Here is an 18,635-nt window from a genome sequence, read left to right as displayed (position 1 = left end):
CAGTGATAATCCAGAAGCAAACACAGCAAGGACTAGCTGGAAGTGCTGGACTTAATATACACACTCTGACTCCTTTGATTAAAAGCCCACCCTTCATCTTGAAAGTAGCAGGTATCCCTTGCATTGATAACCTAATTTAATACCTATTTAATTTGCATTATCATATGCATAATTAATTACATCCTTGCCGAATGCTTGGTCGCAGGGGTGGATGATGTGCTGGAAGAAAACATATCCCAGTGTTTCTGGACCTTTTGTTGGAAAGCACAATATGTGCACGACAATGTTTTCTATTTAACAGCTTTAATTGTACTTATGTATGCAATAAAATGGTCTGTGTTAATCAGCTCTTACAGGCTACATATGGTCCCTGTTGGACTTATATGTACTCTGTTTGAGCTGAATTAACATTGGACATTTTATTGCGTTAGTACAATTATAGCAGTGTACGTGCCTTAAATGAAAGTGGGTAGATCTTACGTGGCATTTCTTATAATCTATGGCCAAAATCCTATTGATGTTCAGTGGAAGTGGGAATTGAATTGATTTTGTGGTTCCCCACAGGATGTGAGACATTAAAAAACAAAAGAGGAATCATAGCTATAAAAGCGTAATTTATGCTTTTTACCAGGTTGTGCATTTTTGACCTCAGGATAATTCAATCCAAGGCCTGGCAAGCCATCCCAGCTGTTGAAATAATTCACTGCAGTTCTACAATTGATTCACATTTCATCAAATTGTGTTTGCGGGGGCCTGCCAGGTGATGCAGTGTTAGAATGTGGAGAATGCGGCGTGCTATTTGTCATTTAGAACCCACCGTGATTGATCGCTTGTAATTTGTGTTTGTTTGCAACCAGTTGACATAAAATGTTAACACTGTTACCATTTCCACCGTCATTTTCCTAGTGGGACAGAAATAGAAACCTCAACCTTTTGCACAACTGAGGGCAGGCCTGAGGGACTCTTACCCATTTCATTCTTCGGGCCACTTCAGACCATATTTCTCGAAAGTAAAGTGAATCTATTACTTGGAAGGATCCATGCATATTCAGTAATCTACCGACCTTACTAGAATGAAAAAACTGTTTTCAGTCTTCTGAAGTGGTATTTATGCAGTGCCACAGAGGAACTTTCAGTGGTCTGTGTCGTTGCTTGAATATCCAGCACTAGAATGGAAAACATAAAGTAACAGCCCGAAAAAGGAGACATGCGTGGGGATGCAGACAGCACAGGAAGCGCATGGACAAGTGCATTTCCCCCAGATGCAGGTCAAGCAGAGCGGCTTATCCACCACATACGGGAGTGGCACACACAGGAGCTCTCCCACATCCTGACTGCCCGATTTATTAGCCTTTCACTTTGCAAGGGAAATCCTGAGATTCGAGTGACAGCGCTCCCTGTCCTGGCTGGAACCATGCACGAATTCTGATTTGAAAGATTCACATGGGAAAGGCTTGGCTCTTCAATTCCCCTCATCTCAAAATATTTTCCCCTATTCTCATACTGTACTGGCTTCTAACTGGCTTTGGATTGAAAGAGCATGATTTGTCCTTATTATTTTTTACATTGCCTTCTGAACTCAAGGGACCCCATGAATAAGACTTAAGATGACAATAACCAGACTGAAATGATGACATGACCAGAAACAATCTCTCATATGCAAAGGACTGTAATTCAAAATACATCCTCTATTTCATAAATCTACATCTCTCTTCAAACTTACCGTGTGATGAGAGTTCTTCCCACACTTAATGAATGTCACTGTGACAGCTGTTGCGCATAAGTGGCTTGCCAATGGCTGAATTAGGAAGAGCAAAATAGCTTGAAGTGCTCCTTTCAAAATGCATTTTTATGGCAAACACGCTATTCCAAGCCAACGTGAATTGCTCGATTTGCCTTTGTTGTCAAATTAACTTTTAGGCTGTTTAAAATAAATGAAGAGGAGAATTAAAAGGCCCTTTATCTCTGGTGCAGAAAAAATAAGAATACTTCAGTTTTGTAATTAATAATTCACTATTGTAGCGTGCTGATTAAATTATTTTTTTAATTTAATGCGTCCCACCATGTGTAATTGTATCGGTTTAATTGTATCAGTTGGTACATCTCTCTCTGCATAGCTTCTCCACAAATCACCACAGCGTTGGCACCTTCAGCTTGTGATTCACACTTGAGCAGACTGCTGCCTTCCTGCTCACATTACCTGCGCAATGAATACACTTGCGACTGGGACTGCAGAACCAATTTTCGTGCTGGGAGGAAGGCAATTCAAATCACTCGGGCAAGTACAGTAAATGAGGCAACAGCTCTTCCTCCTTCAGCCACTGTGCTTTTGAGAGTACAACTGCACAGGGGCCCTCGTCAGCCCCCACACCCGTGTTCGTTGCAAACCCATCGTGTGTACAATGTGAGGATCTGCGTGTGTGCTCAAGGGAGGTAGGTTGGAGGCAAGGTGCCACTTAATGAGTTTATGCCGTTTTTGTGGCTCACTCCTTACAATGCAGCCCTGCATACATTTAAATTTTGTGACTCACTCCTTACAATGCAGGCCCAGTGTCAAAACACAATGGCGTGCAGTGAAGAGCAATTATTTTTATGTAAAATATATGATGTCATGTCTGTCTTATGATCCGCCTTTCACAAGCCACACTTTAGGAAACGCTGCCTTAAAAATTCTTCTCCTTCCTTCCTTTCACAATGAAATGCCAAAGCAATCACTGGGAGTGCGGGGCCCGATTAAGCCACCGTATATGGTAATTCAAGCAATGGCCACACCTAGTCTTGAAATGGCATGCATGCGTACTCTGATTGGGGAACAGAATGGGGGACTGTGATACTTTTTCCAGAGTCCGCTGCCCTTTTGAGGCAAAATCCTTAAATGGTAGCAGTCCTACTGTGCATGTGCAAAGGGTCCTATCTTCTTTCTACTTGAAATCAGCTGTTCCTGTTTCTTTGAATATTGACTGGGGGCAAATGCATGTAGAGATCGGCCTTTGATCGAGCAGGGAAATGGAGTCTCGCGGCCAGTTGTGCTCTGAGAAGTCTTGCTGCGCGCCCCAGCCCCTACACACTATGGTAATGAAGCCTTTTCCCTCTAAACTAAGTACAGCTGGATTCAGAGTGGAATTCAGGGCGCATTTGTTCCCTGTCTCTTTAATCAAGTTTTTCCCTCCTGTTCCCTCGCTATGCCCATTCATTAAGCTCTTTCTGGCCGCCAGTGTGTAGCAAAGGAAGCGCCATAATGAGTCCTCATAGGGACCAAATTGAGGCGCAGGTGTCATGTTCAATGAAAAAAGGACATATATATTTCTATTTATATATCCTGTAGGAGTGCAGAAATAATTGCCAACACCAGTTACTTTTGATATTTACGGAGTCAGGTCGGTGGAGAACAAAGGAATGGGCTGCTACATCGAGAGGCACGGGCAGAAGAAGCATTGCCATGGAAAGGGTGCTACGTGTTAATTAGAAGTGATTTCCTTGAGCTTTCTACCTTCACAACAAGTGAGTTACGGCTTAATTAGTGCGGGGTGAAACCTTTGGCATTAACCTGCAGCATGCTCGGACTGCACCATTGCACTGGAAAAGGGTGGCCCTCCCTGCTTTCACACTTAATGAACGGAAATAGCAAGTAATTTTGACATGATGATAATTAATGAATGGTTTAGGGTAAATGCTAAAAGTTGCCTTCTAAGCGTAATAGAAAAATTGTTTTTTTGTCCATGTACCGAACAGGATATTTTGACAAGAGTATGTCAGATATGCCTTATTTCCTTTGTATTAACAGGCCAGACCCTGGGACATGAAACAACTGTTGTCTGAAAAAAAGGGGGTGGGGGAACATTGTGTAATACTGTGGAATTATCTTCTAAGAGGCCTAAAACAAATTGCAGAGTGGGAAACGGAATGCTGGTGTTCATTTTCAAAGCATTAGCTACATTTTTTTTTTCCACAGTGGGTTGTTGGTAATAATTTTCAAGTGATAAAGATCAATCCACCACTGTCACATAAATGGTAAATGCACTTATTGCCCTGGCTTTAAGGGAGATGAGAGTACACAGGAAGTCATATCCCAGAGCACTTAAACGACCACAGGTTTTCCTGCCAGTGTAGAGGTTGTTGTTACATTCAAGGTCATGTGGACAGGTTGTCCGTTGGTGGAATACAGAGTGATCTCACTTGAAGTTAAATGAAGGAACATATGAAATATATTTAGTGAGCTCCATTATATTATATATTTGGCTCTGCCCTCCACAAGATTTGTAATCAAACTATTTGCATGCGATTAAAGTGCAGATTCTCAGCTTGTGCAGTATTCCTACACATTTTGGTATGGAAATCGTCGTACATCACTAGTCGTCTGTCTGAACGACTGTCACTAGCGCAAACATAATGACATCAAACGGGGTTAGATGAAACAGAATAGGTGACCTGGGGATGTTCTAATCACTACACGTCAAAATTTGATTGGCTGATGCATTTTCACTCGTTTTTTTAAATCCAGTATGAAATTGAGTGTAGCAGGCAAATCGTTGCTAGCCCTCAAGGGGCTGGAACAGCAAGAATCACTCAGAGTGGAAATTCCTTGCCAGGCATCTTTGGAAATCGCACAGTTATGAAATATGCTCCAATAACATGACAAGGAATCAATTCAAAATTTCCTAATAAACTGGCTATTTATGAACTCAAAGGTAGATAATTATTTCATTTATAAACACAGATTTAATCCTAGAAATTATATTTCTGCTATTTTTGTTGGGTTAACACAGCCCTGACGATCTGCCAGTGCGTATACTGTATATGTGTATGTATAAACCTATATACACACTCTGTACTCCAGCACATTATATTTGAAATTAAACAATGGCTAGGAGGTTAAAACGCTGTGACTGTCAGCTTAAATTTGGGCATTTACATCCATACCGGGTGATCCGTGTAGGAATTGCAGGCTTTTTATACATAGTTCCTCCCATTGTTAGTTTGCATACCTGAAGCCACAGTCATATCACTCGGCAGAATAGCTGGTTATATATGTGAAGTTGAAGTTGTAGCATTTTCGAGACTTTTTGGATCAAAAAAAAAAAAAAATAGATGGCCTATGGGAGAAATGAATGGCATTTTCCTAATTCCTTCAAAACTATGTATAACATTTGGATGTTTGTATGTTAAAAAGGAATTCTTTTCACCAGTTTTTACTATATAAAACTTTATGGCCGATACAATAATTGCAATAATTTCTGCAAATCACCTAACTTCTGCGTGCAATGGTAGAGCTAAAACAGGTGTATCATGACTTTGAACTAACTTACATTTCTGCAGTAGGCTTTGGTAGTATATGCATACCTATATGGTATGTGTACTTGATAAAGTGGGGCATAAACATCACTAATTAAATATGCCTTGAAGTGCGTGCTTGATGCTAGTCAGTTATCGGTGTGTTTAATAGCACGATTAATAGAACACAACCATGCTCTCATCCTGTCTGGACTTTCCTTCTCAGACGGGATTCTCCTGTTAATGCATCCGAGAGCACAACAACAGTCTGGCATTTTGTAAGAAGATATGGTGTGATAACGATATGGTACGTTGTCATTAGCCAGCAATAGTAATAAGCTTCGTTTTGCCTGCCAGGTGGGCGTTCCCATGACTGAGTGATGTCGTGTGGAGACTATGAATAGGAAGACAGAGCTCTTTTTGGCTGGCAGCTGATTGGACAACCCTTATGTATAACATTAGCTTTAAAGTATTTCCCCAGCAATGAGAATCCACATCAGTCCGCATTCATTTTAAATTACTTTTTATATGAACTCTGGCTAATAGGGATGCCTTCTGTGCAATACTCTGACAATTCATTTTGATGCATTTATACTTGATAAAACTTATTGGTGGTTTTGTCGTTTGCGTTTTTGATCATTGCAAGTGTCCCTTCAGTAATGTGTACAGTAAGTCCCTGCAGCAAGTGTCTCTACATTGTTTATTGCCTCTACAGCAATGGAGAAAGAGAAGTTGTTTGGAATAAAATTATTTTCTTTCTTTTCCTGGCCTTCCTGGCCAGCAGTATGGCAGAAGAGAATCAGACAGTTGCATGGGACAATAGGCAGGGGTTTCCCTGACCACATATTACCTTTCTTATCATTTGTAGAACTCTTTTGTCAATGATAGGATGATGTAAACCCCACATCGGCCAATTTACTCCGTTTCGGAAAAGACAAATATGCAGTGAGCAAAAAGGGTCATCTAAGTTTTCACTTATGAATCTGACAAGGTACTGCCGCCTACTTTCTCCCCTGTTTAATTTTGTTCTATACTTTTCTTTCCACTCCCACATCCTTTATCAGTGTTGTAAAAGAGACAGTTTAAAAGTTGACTGCGGTATGCCTTTGAACAGATCAGACGGATCTGTGGTATGCAGATCGCTTTTTTTTATCTGAAATTGTGAAGTTAAAAATTCCCTGCCGTGTCAGCCCTTTTTGGCTCACCATCGTTCAGTTTCTCTTATGCATATTAAAACATCCTGAAATTAATAAATCGGTATATTTTTACACAATTTCAACCTTACACTGTGTATGATTTTCTGACCTCCCTGATTTTGAAGGCTTAGGTCTGACGGCGTTGTTTATTTCTGGGTGGTGGTGGGGTCGGGGGGTTGAATTGAAGGTTAAAATCAGTGCTGTGCATGTGCTTTAATGCAAATTCTTCTTTTGTGCCTTTTGTGTAGAATGATATTTCCATTGCAAAAGCAACATGATTTTCCTTTCCGCCTAATTAAATGCCACTCTCTCTCTCTTTCTCTCCCACTCAGACGGAAAATTATTCCATTGACTCCAGCTACATGAACAGTAGAGCACACCTCATTAAAAGGTATGTCTTGATTAGAAAATCTGAATTGTTCATTTGTTGCAGCACAAAAATCTCCTCTATGCCGGCAGGCAGGTGAACCCACGCATTATGTAAAATAACTGCTTGGGACGTATTTGTCATACAATATGTGCACGACTAATCAGTTCTTTTTTGCACAACATAAACATTTTATTATATATCAAATACAATCAATTACGTTTAGTTTTTTACGACATCCTATTAAAAGATCAATCGGGACGGAATGAACATTTCAATACCAGTATGCCAGAGTGCACCTGGAGCCTTTGCAAGGACAAACGCATTAATGTCCGCCTTCATCGGTGCAGATATGGTATCTGGGCTGTGTTTGCAAAGCTGGAGGACTAGTCCAGATTCCTCTGTTTGAGCTGGAGATGGGGAGCGGTGGAGGAGCCGGCCTGAACGTGCTCGCCGGGCCACCCGCAGTTTTCCGCTGCTGATGAGACCTGCTGGAGGGCTGTAATTTGTGGCACAGCTGCAGCGAAACGTGCCGGCCTTCCTTTGCGCCAGGCAGACGTGTGCTTTTTAAAAGCCCGTTCCTGCAATTTTCCTTCCGAAAAAAACAAGATTGCCCGTGTTTATGTAAACAGCCCTGAGCCGCCTCTGAAAACAGCTTTCCCCCGCCGAGGCCCGGGCCCGGGCCCGTGTTTTGGGACAGGTGCAATTTTATTGATAACATCAGAAAGCTGGCATTGCCTCTGCCTCGGTCCTAGCCATCGTATGGCCAAATAAAGGCAAGGCAGTGAAATCTGTTCTTGTTCGGCATGTGGTCTGCAAAGCAACATGCTCGTGCTCACATTTATATTGTATTGTATTTCTCCACTCCTTTGAGAAAGAGGTTGTATTTGGGTAGGCGGCGGTGGTGGCAGGGGTTTGGGTTGAGGGAGTTGCATTCAAATTAAAGGAACGGCTTTTTTATTGCCTGTTGGTGCTGAGCAAGACATTAGTGCAGTCCAACGCTTTGCTCCCCAGATTTACTTCTGTAGCTGTCAGCACATGCAGAGCATTACACTGGAATGGCGACTGTGGCCGTCCCTGTACAGAATGCACCCAATCGCAAGCTGTCCTTCTTACACGGTTAACATGTTCCTCCTCCAATCACAGATGGTGGCATTTTGGTCCAGACTGTAAAACGAGCTACATAGCTGAATCTCCAAGTCAGGAGTCGCTCATGTTCCCCGGGTTTGATCAAGGGGTGGTGGAGAGCATGCAGTCAGTCAGGGCGTTGCTTTAGCTGCATTACTCCAACCTGTAATCAATCAGACGGCCGTGGCAACCCTGGCTGGGCAGGGGAGGAGTTAAAGTAAAGGGTCCAGGGATGGGAGGGAAAAGGACAGGGAAAGACAGAAGCAGCGGACATTATCTGATAGAACCTGATGTGACAGTAAATCAGCGTTTCTCCCCTTCCTTCCCCTCTCCCGAACGCTCCAGCACGTCGACGTTCAAGGACTTGGAGGGGAACAGCCTCAAGGACAGCGGCCACGAGGAGAGCGACCAGACCGACAGCGAGCACGACGTCCAGCGAGCCCTGTACGCTGACACCGCTGTCAACGACGTGCTGAATATGAGCGTGCAGCCCAACGCCAGCCAGGTGCCAGATCAAGGTAAGATGACCTTTCCTGTTCACGCACACAATAAGAAAATCGCAGCTGCCTGTTCAGCCATCTTACGCCACCCCCCGATTCTGCATCTGCGCCCTGTGAGATATTAATCATAACAGGGCCAACAGGTCTGTCCAAATAACTTCCAAATATGATTGGACAACTTCAGGAAGGAAAAGAAAAATGACAATGTATAATCATTATCTGTGATTTCCAAATATGGTACTCGCGTTTGGATACAGCCCTGCTTTATGCTGTTTCAGCTAAACAGAGATTGCTGTATGCTTGTTTGTGTCAGCAAACACAAACAATATGGAATTTTTTGGCATTTTGCAAATGCTTTTATCCAGAGCAACTTAGACTGTTTTACATTATATCCATTTATACAGTTGGATATGTGCTGAAGCAATTCAGGTTAAGTACCTTGCTCAAGGGAACAATGGCACTGCCTGAGGATCAAACCTTTATTTTCCAGTTTAGTTGGTACCAAACTGCTGCCATAATAGCAAGTATTTTAAGCAGATGCAGTAGGACACTGCTTTATTCTGTTAAAGAAGCACATTATGGGTCCAAACACTGACTTCTAGTTTCAGCTCATTTTATTGGGATTCTGCTTACACAAGCTTTTGAATTCTATGGGAAATCTATATTCCATACTGCTTCCCCTTACCTTTTTTTTTCACTGTCTACATTTTAATCCTCCGGCTCCTAAGAAAGAGAAGCTTAATGAGCGCAGGTAAAGAAGAAAATTAATTTTCACTTTTTTCCCTTCTAACTCTGCCCCCCGGCTAAGAAACACTTTATCAAATTCATTTCTAAAATAATTTATGAAAACAAATGCCACACTCTTGAAAGTGTGTATTGGCTTGAAAACCAATTAGGCACTTGGATCATGTGCCCCTGTGGCAAATCTAGCTGTCTAATTACCTGGTCATTTTTTTTCTCCAAGACATATCACTACAAAGTGGGAAAAAGTTTCTAAAAGAGCATTTGGCTCCCTTCTCACAGCTACTGTTCAAAACTTCAAGCACATGAATTACCATGCATTGCTGAAGAGCGATACAATCTTTATTTGAACTACTGTTTTGAAGTTATGTTTAATGCGTAAACCTGCAAGGCTCAGGCAAGGAGGTTTTCTGTGAGATACAAGCATGATTTCATACTGGGGTTTCCCAAATGTTGAATTTCAGAATCTGTCAGAAATTATTTAAACAGCTGCATTTTTAAAAATCTGACAATGAGACCCAGGCAAATATACACAACACAAGAAACAAAATTCTATCGAAGTAAAATACAGTAAATAAAAAAAAAAACATTTAAAAATTTCATAACAAAGACTTTTGGGTCTGGTAGGTTTATGCAATGTCTGTGGACAGCCCCACTCCCATTCCAGCCTCTACTTTTTACCTACTGCTGTATCAAAGGGAGGAGCAATTTATTTTCAAAGGGAGGAGCAATTTTATTTTTGAATGGAAGAGATTGGCTTTTGGCCATAGCTGTAGTGAGAGTTGTTTGTATATATGAAACTAATTTGTAAAAGACAAATTAGTTTCATAGCCATTACAGAGTGACCAGACTGATTATGTGTGAGAAGTGCAAGATGAAATGATCAGAGTTGGATGGAAATGACCTCCCGCCCTGGGCTCAGTGATTGCTTTAGTCTTTAGAAGTAACACACTAATAAAACACTTGCAATGCCTTTAACTCCAATGCATCCATCCATCCATCATTTTTCTAAACCACTCGTTGCTGGTCAGGGTCATGGGGGCGTGCTAGAGTCTATCCCAGCATGCAGTGGGCGAGAGGCAGGAATACACCCTGGAGAGGTTGCATATCCATAGCAGTGCCCACACACCATTCACTCTCACATTCATTACTACCAAGAATTTTTCGAGTCTCCAGTTAGCCCACTGCATGTCTTTTGACTGTGGGAGGAAGCCAGAATAGCCGATGGAAACCCACACAGACACAGGGAGAACATGCATACTCTATACAAACTCCTATTCCCTGCACCACCGTGCTGGCCCCTTCAACTCAATTTGAAAATACGTTTCAGGCAGCAGATGTTGAATACTAACAATGAAAAAAATGGTGCGTGATGTGAATTACTGTGTGTGTGTGTGTGTGTGTGTGTGTATTTTCAGAGGCGTGCACATCTGATACATCGGGGCATATGATATGGCATATGATGATTGTAGGGTCTGCTGTCAGAATTACTGTCCATTCAAAAACGGAAAATGAGACAATGCAGCTGATGTGCATTAATTATTATAAATCAGCAGGCATTCATCATTAGCATCATTCGCTGTCTGCTGGGGATACTTCAGAACCGAGGTTTGCTTCTCTGGAAACAGCAGCAGATTTTTAAACGGAGCAGTTGCCAAAGGACATGAAAACAAGCTGCTGTTATAAGGTCTTCCTTCTGCTGCTATTTGCAGTTTTTGTGCGTGTAAGGAAACAAACAATCAGGAGAAGCAGGTAATACCCCCTCTCATCCGTGCCCCAGGGCCTCTTTACAATGTAAATGTTGTTCTGACAGAGTCATGCAGAAGTGCTGTGTGCACAGAGGACATTTTGTTGCCTCTACTTGTAGAAGCCTCCTCCCATCATTAAACCCATCATTAAACATTCAGAGCAGTTCACATCTCGGAAGCCCTCTCATGTTTTGTTCCTTCGTAAGAAGCAGACATGTTTGCTTGCTATTTTCTCCATGCTTCCCTTTTTATTTTGACCATGTCCTGTACATTTTTTTCCCCACTCTGTCTTCAATATCACAAATCTAGCTCTGCAGCATAGCGTGAGTCATACCACCTGCCCATTAGATATGTCAAATCACAGTCCTTGTGGATGATTGTCGAGAAGCCTGTGACTTTCTGGCCTTGGAGTGCTTTGCTGTGAAGATGTGACACTAATGCAAGGGGTGGGAGAGGCTGACAGAATGAATCACATATCCATTGTATGTTAGTGCCCTGACAGATTTTTGACGGTGGACTGTAGAAAGGGGTACCAATAGCATTTCTCATTTCCACTGATTGCCCCACATCCTCCCATGTCCAGAAGATTAGTTGTGCTCATAGCCTCTTCAGAAATGGGAAGAAACAAGTTATTGAGGATGAGTTGAATTACATAAGATAGATATATAAGACATAATGTTTCAACAGCAGTGAAGTGATTCATAAAATTAAGTAAAGTTTTTTTCTTCTTTTTTGTAGTGAAGTGATATTCCATTTGTGAGAATGTGAAATCAGATTAATTTCACAAAAGCCGAAAGGATAAGTTACTCACTGTATCTCATCTTCCTGTTATGGGATTCATGCCAATAAAAGCTTGTTAGCTAAATCCTTGAGATAATGGTTAGAATGTTCAACACACTAGCTTAAGCACTGTGAAAGCCCATTACTGCTGTTGGAGACCATGGTGTCAGGAGCCATGGGGTGTTTTAACAAATGGGCTCCCATCTGTTGAGCAGCGTAGCTAGCTCAGGGTCGGGTTCTAGTACAGTATGTGCGGTTTGCCAAATCTCAAGTCTCAAGACGCATGTGCTCGGATGTCTCTCCTATGCCTTATTTGCATTTGATTTGCTGTACTTTTTTTGGGTTCAGCTTCGGGGGGCCCATTCTAAGTGGTGATTTTTTTTGGAGATGGGTCGTCAGTAGAGCACAAGAGTCGAAAGCCATCGTAGAGGACACAGAGAAGCTCGATTAACATCAGCTGGGTAGGAGCTTTGCTAGACCCTCCCCAACCACCATCCCCCCCCCCCTCCACCCCCACCGTTCCCTCGCTGCCTCTTTAATCAGCGGCCCCAGTCCTTCCCTTATTCCCTGCGCATATCGGGCTGCGTCTCCCGCGCTTCTGCCGCCCGGCGCACCGCGCCCCATTACAGCTCATAATCGCTGGGGCCTCGCTGCCCTTAATTGATTCCGAGTGCCTTCCATTTCCTCTCCCATGGCTGAATATCTAATCCATAAATACACACTTCTGAACGCCGCGCGATTCGCGCCGCCACTTCTCATCTGGAATTAGGGAGCCGATAAGGCGGCTTGGCGCGTCGGCGCCACAAACGCGCCCCAGATTCCACGTGGCGGCGTCTTCGGTCTGAAGCCCTTGTGATCTGCTAATGAAAATGCTGACAGGTGTCAACAGCAGGAGAGCGAGAGGAAGGAGGCTGCAATGACAGTCCTTCAGACAGCGCGGTTGAAGTCTCATAAACAAATCGAAAGGTCAAAAAGAAAAAAAAAGTACAGGAAATGAAATGATCGTCTTTCTGACAGATGTCTTGTTTATATACTTATTTATTTTTTTATGCTCTCTCCAGCTTTTAAAGGTGTCCCTGGCAGCTCTTGGTGCTCATGCTTGGCTGCGGTTGAGGCTGAAATAAATGTGAAAATGTTAATCACTGAACTTGGTCACAGCATTGCCGCATAAATAAACCTCTCTCCTCTGATCTGCTAGAAATGACACTTTCCCCAGTATCATTTTTGTGTATTGATTTGCTGTGTGTGATCTGATACCTGATCTAAAAGTGGAACACAATATGCATCCTGCATTTAAGTTATAGATTAAAATTAATATGCTTATTCCCTGATAATGAAGTGAAGGCAACTTACTATATCCTTGCGAATGCAATAATGCCATCACTCACTTATTAAAGAGGTCAATAGGAGACCTCTGTTGGTGCACTTCTTGATTAAATCTAATTCTTGTCTGAGGATATTTTTCCAGGCTCACGGCTCTGTAAAAATGCTGATATACGGTATTTGATTGGCACTCTTTGAGATGGGGTCAGCATGAAAATGACGTGTGCAGTAGGGAATTTCATTAAAAATGATTTATTTAACTCAGACATTTTCCCACGTCTGCACAAGTGTCGTCAGCTTGATAGTTTATCTTCAGTTTATGTGCGGCTATTTATCCATTATTAGAAGTGTTTGATTTAGGGTGGGTGTATGGTTCTGTCGTCAAAATCCACACACTTAAAATCTGCCTTTCCATTTTTGTTGAAAAACTCAGGGTTATCAATCTTTTATTACCTTTCACTTTATTTCTCATGGCTCATGCCTATATATTGTTTCATTTTCCAACCCTTCTAATTCATAATGCTTTAGTATCAGATAAAATTACTTTAGATATTTAGTGGTACTGATGGAAGGAATATAGGGACCCTCCTTTCTTTTATTTTTTTAGATAGATACTCTGCCCCCTTTATATATTTTCCCTGTTGTATTCAGACAGGGAAAGCAGAGAGGGTTACTGACAGGGATGGAATCACTCTCACAGTACAGAACTTTCCATGGCCGGGATTCGAACCCCCAGCCAAACAGGAGGATTCGTATATCGGCTGTGAGTCCAAAACCCTACGGGCTGCCCACACTTCTACCTTGACCCACACATTCTACGCAAACAAGTGCAGCCAGTGCCCACGTGTTTGACTGAGATGGTAATGCACAGTTATGCAGCATTGCCATTTCACTTCACCAAAAGGGCATCAGCCCTCCTACATCCACTTGAAGGGCCAACTGCAAATAACCATTTAGAAGGGATTTAAACCTCTAGAGCTTGAGACCACTGAACTCTATTAGTACTGTAATAGCAGCCTTTCCAGTTCTACCATAGTTCATTGCATTTACTGTGTATGATGTCTGAAATATATCAGAGGGGAAGTACAGAGAAACAGGTTATTGGGCTGGCAATGGGTCCTCCATTTTGGCTCTCTCCTGATAAATATATTTTGAAGAAGTCAAAATCTCGTTGGTCCAAATCAGCAGGTACAAGTAGTTCATTTATGAACACGACAAATTGTTAGATTTGTAGATTCTTTTTTGCTTCATGTTCAGCAGGAATGCTGCAAGGTCAAGCCCCTCCAAACACCATGAAAGATAGAAGAGAGATGGGTGGAATAAAGGCTTAAATGAAGGAATAAAGAAGTCCCCTTGTCTGGGGAAAAATAATGGATTAATGCTTTAACCCTCCTGTTGTTTTTGGATCAATATGACCTGAAAGTGAAAAAAGGCAGAACTCAAAGGTTTACCACTTTGATCTTCAATGACTTTTCCAAAAAATCTATCAATGATCTTCTGATTTGCCTGCACAAAAAATGTTACACATAGGTGCTTTGGGTCAGTATGGCCCATGTAAGACTTTGAAGGAAGTGTTTGGGTCAGTGCACTCACATTACATTTTTTTCTCAATGCTACACACACACACACACACACACACACACATATATATAATGGACAAGCCCCTTTGTGCCTGCAGAGGATGCTATGTTAGGGCAAGTATCTGAGATATCATGTGTTACTCACAAACAGTTTTTGGCTTGTGAGTGGCACTATTTTGAACCAATCAACTGTCTGAGCAACCTTCTGAGCAAAGTGTCAAGTATGTGAAAATAGGCCAAAGAGCTGATGTTCGGACCTCTACCCCACAGAATATCGTCTACTTTACATTTTACTACACATGTGACTGAACCTAAAGCCTGTTGGTGGCTCTAGAAGCACCAATAATGTGTTTGCATAGTTGCAAAATTTTGTTTGGCATATCAAAAATGTCATTTGATATCTTTTGATAAAAAGTGCCAGACTTGTTTTAAATTTACTTGTGAATTTACTGACTGTTCACAGCACACTTTGGTTGTAGATGGCCCTATACATCAAAATAATGTCTGTCTTTTGGAATTGAGTATTTGGCTATATACATTACAGGTGGATGAACAAGCATGTTATTTTTTTAGGCTCTACACCCAATAGCCTGCCTCCTGTGGCAGAATAAACAAAGACAAAATAGGCCCGATGAGATTCTAGGTTTAATTTTTTAGTCAAAGCCAGAAGTTGGGCACAACTGACTTATCGTAATGAGCTACGATAAATCAGCAATACTAGTGTAATGATCAAAATAATTGTATGATTGTCAGGTGAATGTCATAAGCTACTGTACATTAGATTGGGGTGATGTTTGCTTGATAGCAAGCCACATTTTCAAGCCACCTGCGTATTTGCGTGTGTATAATATGAGCAACAACAAAAAAAAAACATCTATCAAAACGGTTGCGTAAACATTTGAACTATAATTATTTTGGAATGTTCAGCCATATTGTTGATTGGCTGAGTGTACATCAGTCAGAGACAGTAAATGATTCTGTGACCAAATAACATTGAATCCCATTGCTTCTAGTCTGTAGATTTCACATGAATGCAGTTGATTTTCTTGTAAAATGATGTGGTTAGTCCCTGGTGGCACCAGGCTGTTCTGGCCCTGATCAACTGTGCAGACTGCTTAGGGTCAAAAGGGCACCCTGAACCATATGCATTCAGCTCTCAAACATGGGCAGACTCCATCATGGAGAAGCCTTGACTGCAGTCTGGCATATTCAGCAATGTGACAATTATGTGTGAATTTAAATTTAATTCAATATTACTCCATATTAAAAGTTATAGTTTGGCACAGAAAAATGGCATTGTTTAGTAAGTGCTGTTTTGCAGTTTATTAATCCCCAAATGGAAATAATTTTATTTTCATCAGCAGCTAACAACACATGAAAAAACACTGAAATGAGCCAAAACAAACAAAAAAAAGTAGTCTGTACAGATATGCCAGATGATGCTATGTAATCATTTAATCCATACCCTGCATGTTCTGGCTGCCTACGGTCTTGAAAACGACAAAAGACATGAATATGATGCTGACTTAGAATCATTAAAAATCCTTATTGCCACAAATCCCTTAGAGGGGAAAGAAATGACTCCCTAAAGTGTTAATTTGCTCTGCTGCGACCGAGTACCGAAATGGATGTCATTTTACTGTGGCTGACTGTGGAAAAGACTGAATTGCCTGTTAGAAGGTTGTGATGGAATATTGTGTCCATTGGCTGAGCGACCATGGCTGACATTGCCTTGCGTGTGCCTTCTCCCGAGACTGTCCTATCATGGGGATGCAGGACAGTGTTTGTAATTTGCCAGAATTCTCCACTGAACTAATTTGCTCAGAATACTCGAATGCAGGTCAGTGTAATAGTATGGAGGTTTCCTCACACTGACATGCCGACTCTCTGGACGGCCAGTGTCAGGGTCCCAAGCCCCTGCCTGTCTGCAAGCACTCTGCATGTCCCAAGCAACCCTGTTCACCATACTCCCATGACAGCAGTTCTCTACCCCCTCCCATTCCCTCCCCCCACCCCACCCCCTAGACTTCAGAGTCTGGCAGCTTTCCGACAGCGAGCGACAGCAAAACACCTTTCGCTTCAGCACTCTCTGAGGATATTTACTCTCTTAAGCTTGTACTTGTATTTACTCTCTTAAGCTTGGAAAGCACTTTGAGCTGCATTTTAATGTATGAAAGGTATTATATAAATAAAGCTATTATTATTATTATTATTATTATTATTATTATTACTACTACTACATAGCATTTATTGAACAATGACACATCCTTGGCCAAGCTGTTATTTTTAATAGTCATCATATATGCATGTAATTTTACTTCACTGGAAATGCAATAGATGCGTTACATGCATCATACAAACGTTCAGGCTCACGCAGTGGAGTCACGGAGAGCTTTCCTGAATGTGGCGTTTCATGGCAATATTCAATTGCTCTTCCTTTGAAGGGGAAGATTAAGCCCGCACGCCGCGCTGTTTAAGGAAAATCAGCCGCCTTCTGACAAGTACATTGTAGTCTGCAGTTTTCTGCCCAGAATACAAACAGGCATTTGTCACTGCAGCTGGGGAGGGAGCGAGGCTCCCTCACTGCGGCAAAGTGCGCGCGTTTATTTTCCCGAACCCTACCCACGGACCGTACGCAGGGTGTGAACCGAGACACAGACTGAGACGAGCTTGTGTACCTCATGATCGAATCCCGCGAGTAACAACATCTTTTTTGCATTTTTATTTATTTATTTTTTGCTGCATTTAGATTTTTTTTTTTGTTCTGTCACCTCTGCCCTGGGGCTTCATGCCTTATTTGTTACGAATTGCAGCGCTACCAATTAAAATTTGCTACATTAAATTCAACTCAAACTTTAATGTCCTGTCTCTGAGCTGTAATTACAGCGGCAACAAAAGGTTACCACCCTGGGTAGCTGGCATTTTCATATCCAGCTTCACTCATGTATATTCATACGGAATTATTTCTTTAAAGCCAATTTATTCGAAGTAGGGGACTTTTATTTGCATGGAAAGTGTTCCGTGACCTGCAGAAGATGGCAGACATTTTCTCTGCGGGATGAGCTGAGAGGTGGTGACGGTACTATGTACGGAGCCCTCTAGGAGCACGGCACCTGCCTTATCAGTGCCCCCTATGCCTCCAGTCTCTGCTGTATTCAGACATGCTCTCCATTTTGAATGTGGAAGCAGATTCCTTTGTCCGCTCACCACATATTATATGGTTGCGCTTGCGCTGAAATAAAGGTACAGTGGTACTTTTTTGTTCTTCACAGAACAAAATCTACCTTGAAAGTGCAATAATGTTCTACTTGGGTACAAACGAAAAAAGGTACAAATTAATTATGCATTTCTGGCTAGGGGGATAATTTTATGTACCGTAGGGTACCACCCCAGTCACAAGCGTTTGCTCCTTTATAGGCACTCTTTTATACATTTTTTTCTGAGTGAAAGGAATGGATGTAGGCAGATCATTAAACGTTGATGAAAGATTCAAATCAAAAATGAGGGCTATCAAGAAATTCCTTCGGACCGCTGAGACTTAGGAGGCTCCCTGGGTCATTAATGGTAGATCAGGCTCCAACTCCCCCAACTCCGCGCCGCACCTCCCTCTTTTTACCTCTCCTAGGCAGAAAGGAACATTTTGTCCTGGTTTTATGCAAGCACGAAGAAAGCATAAGGCGTTCTCTGCATTGTGCTTGGCAATGCCCCCCTCCCCCCTTCTCTCTTTCCTTTAGTTTCCTATTTGCTCCCTATGACTTCCTGCTTGTTGCAGACAACAGAAACTCATCTACTTCACCCAGGGCAGCCAATTAACCTTTATGTTTTCGACCCGTCCCCCAACCCCCATGAAAAAAAAAAGATTTTTAAAAATAACAGAAGACTGGGGCTGTAAAGTTTAATGGTGGACAGGAAAGCTTCAAAAGGAAAGCATTAATGATAGTGGTTGTCTCATACATTACTCTTTAAGCCAAAGACAAGACTACAAAACATGGAAGGGAGCA

General features: G+C 42.0%; 1 protein-coding gene across 4 annotated transcripts in view; it reads left to right on the top strand.

The window, feature by feature from the left end:
* Window positions 1–18,635, top strand: part of LOC135263015 (protocadherin-19-like) — a 63,429-nt gene that overhangs the window by 28,369 nt on the left and 16,425 nt on the right. For all 4 annotated transcript variants that reach the window (XM_064350545.1, XM_064350543.1, XM_064350544.1 and 1 more), the window contains exons 3-4: window positions 6,800–6,858; window positions 8,308–8,480. In XM_064350545.1, the coding sequence (XP_064206615.1) occupies window positions 6,800–6,858; window positions 8,308–8,480 (232 nt within the window). The remainder of the gene's footprint in view (window positions 1–6,799; window positions 6,859–8,307; window positions 8,481–18,635) is intronic.

Source organism: Anguilla rostrata, chromosome 9 (assembly GCF_018555375.3).
Source record: "Anguilla rostrata isolate EN2019 chromosome 9, ASM1855537v3, whole genome shotgun sequence".
Classification (NCBI taxonomy): domain Eukaryota; kingdom Metazoa; phylum Chordata; class Actinopteri; order Anguilliformes; family Anguillidae; genus Anguilla; species Anguilla rostrata.
This window is presented reverse-complemented; position numbering and strand designations above follow the sequence as displayed.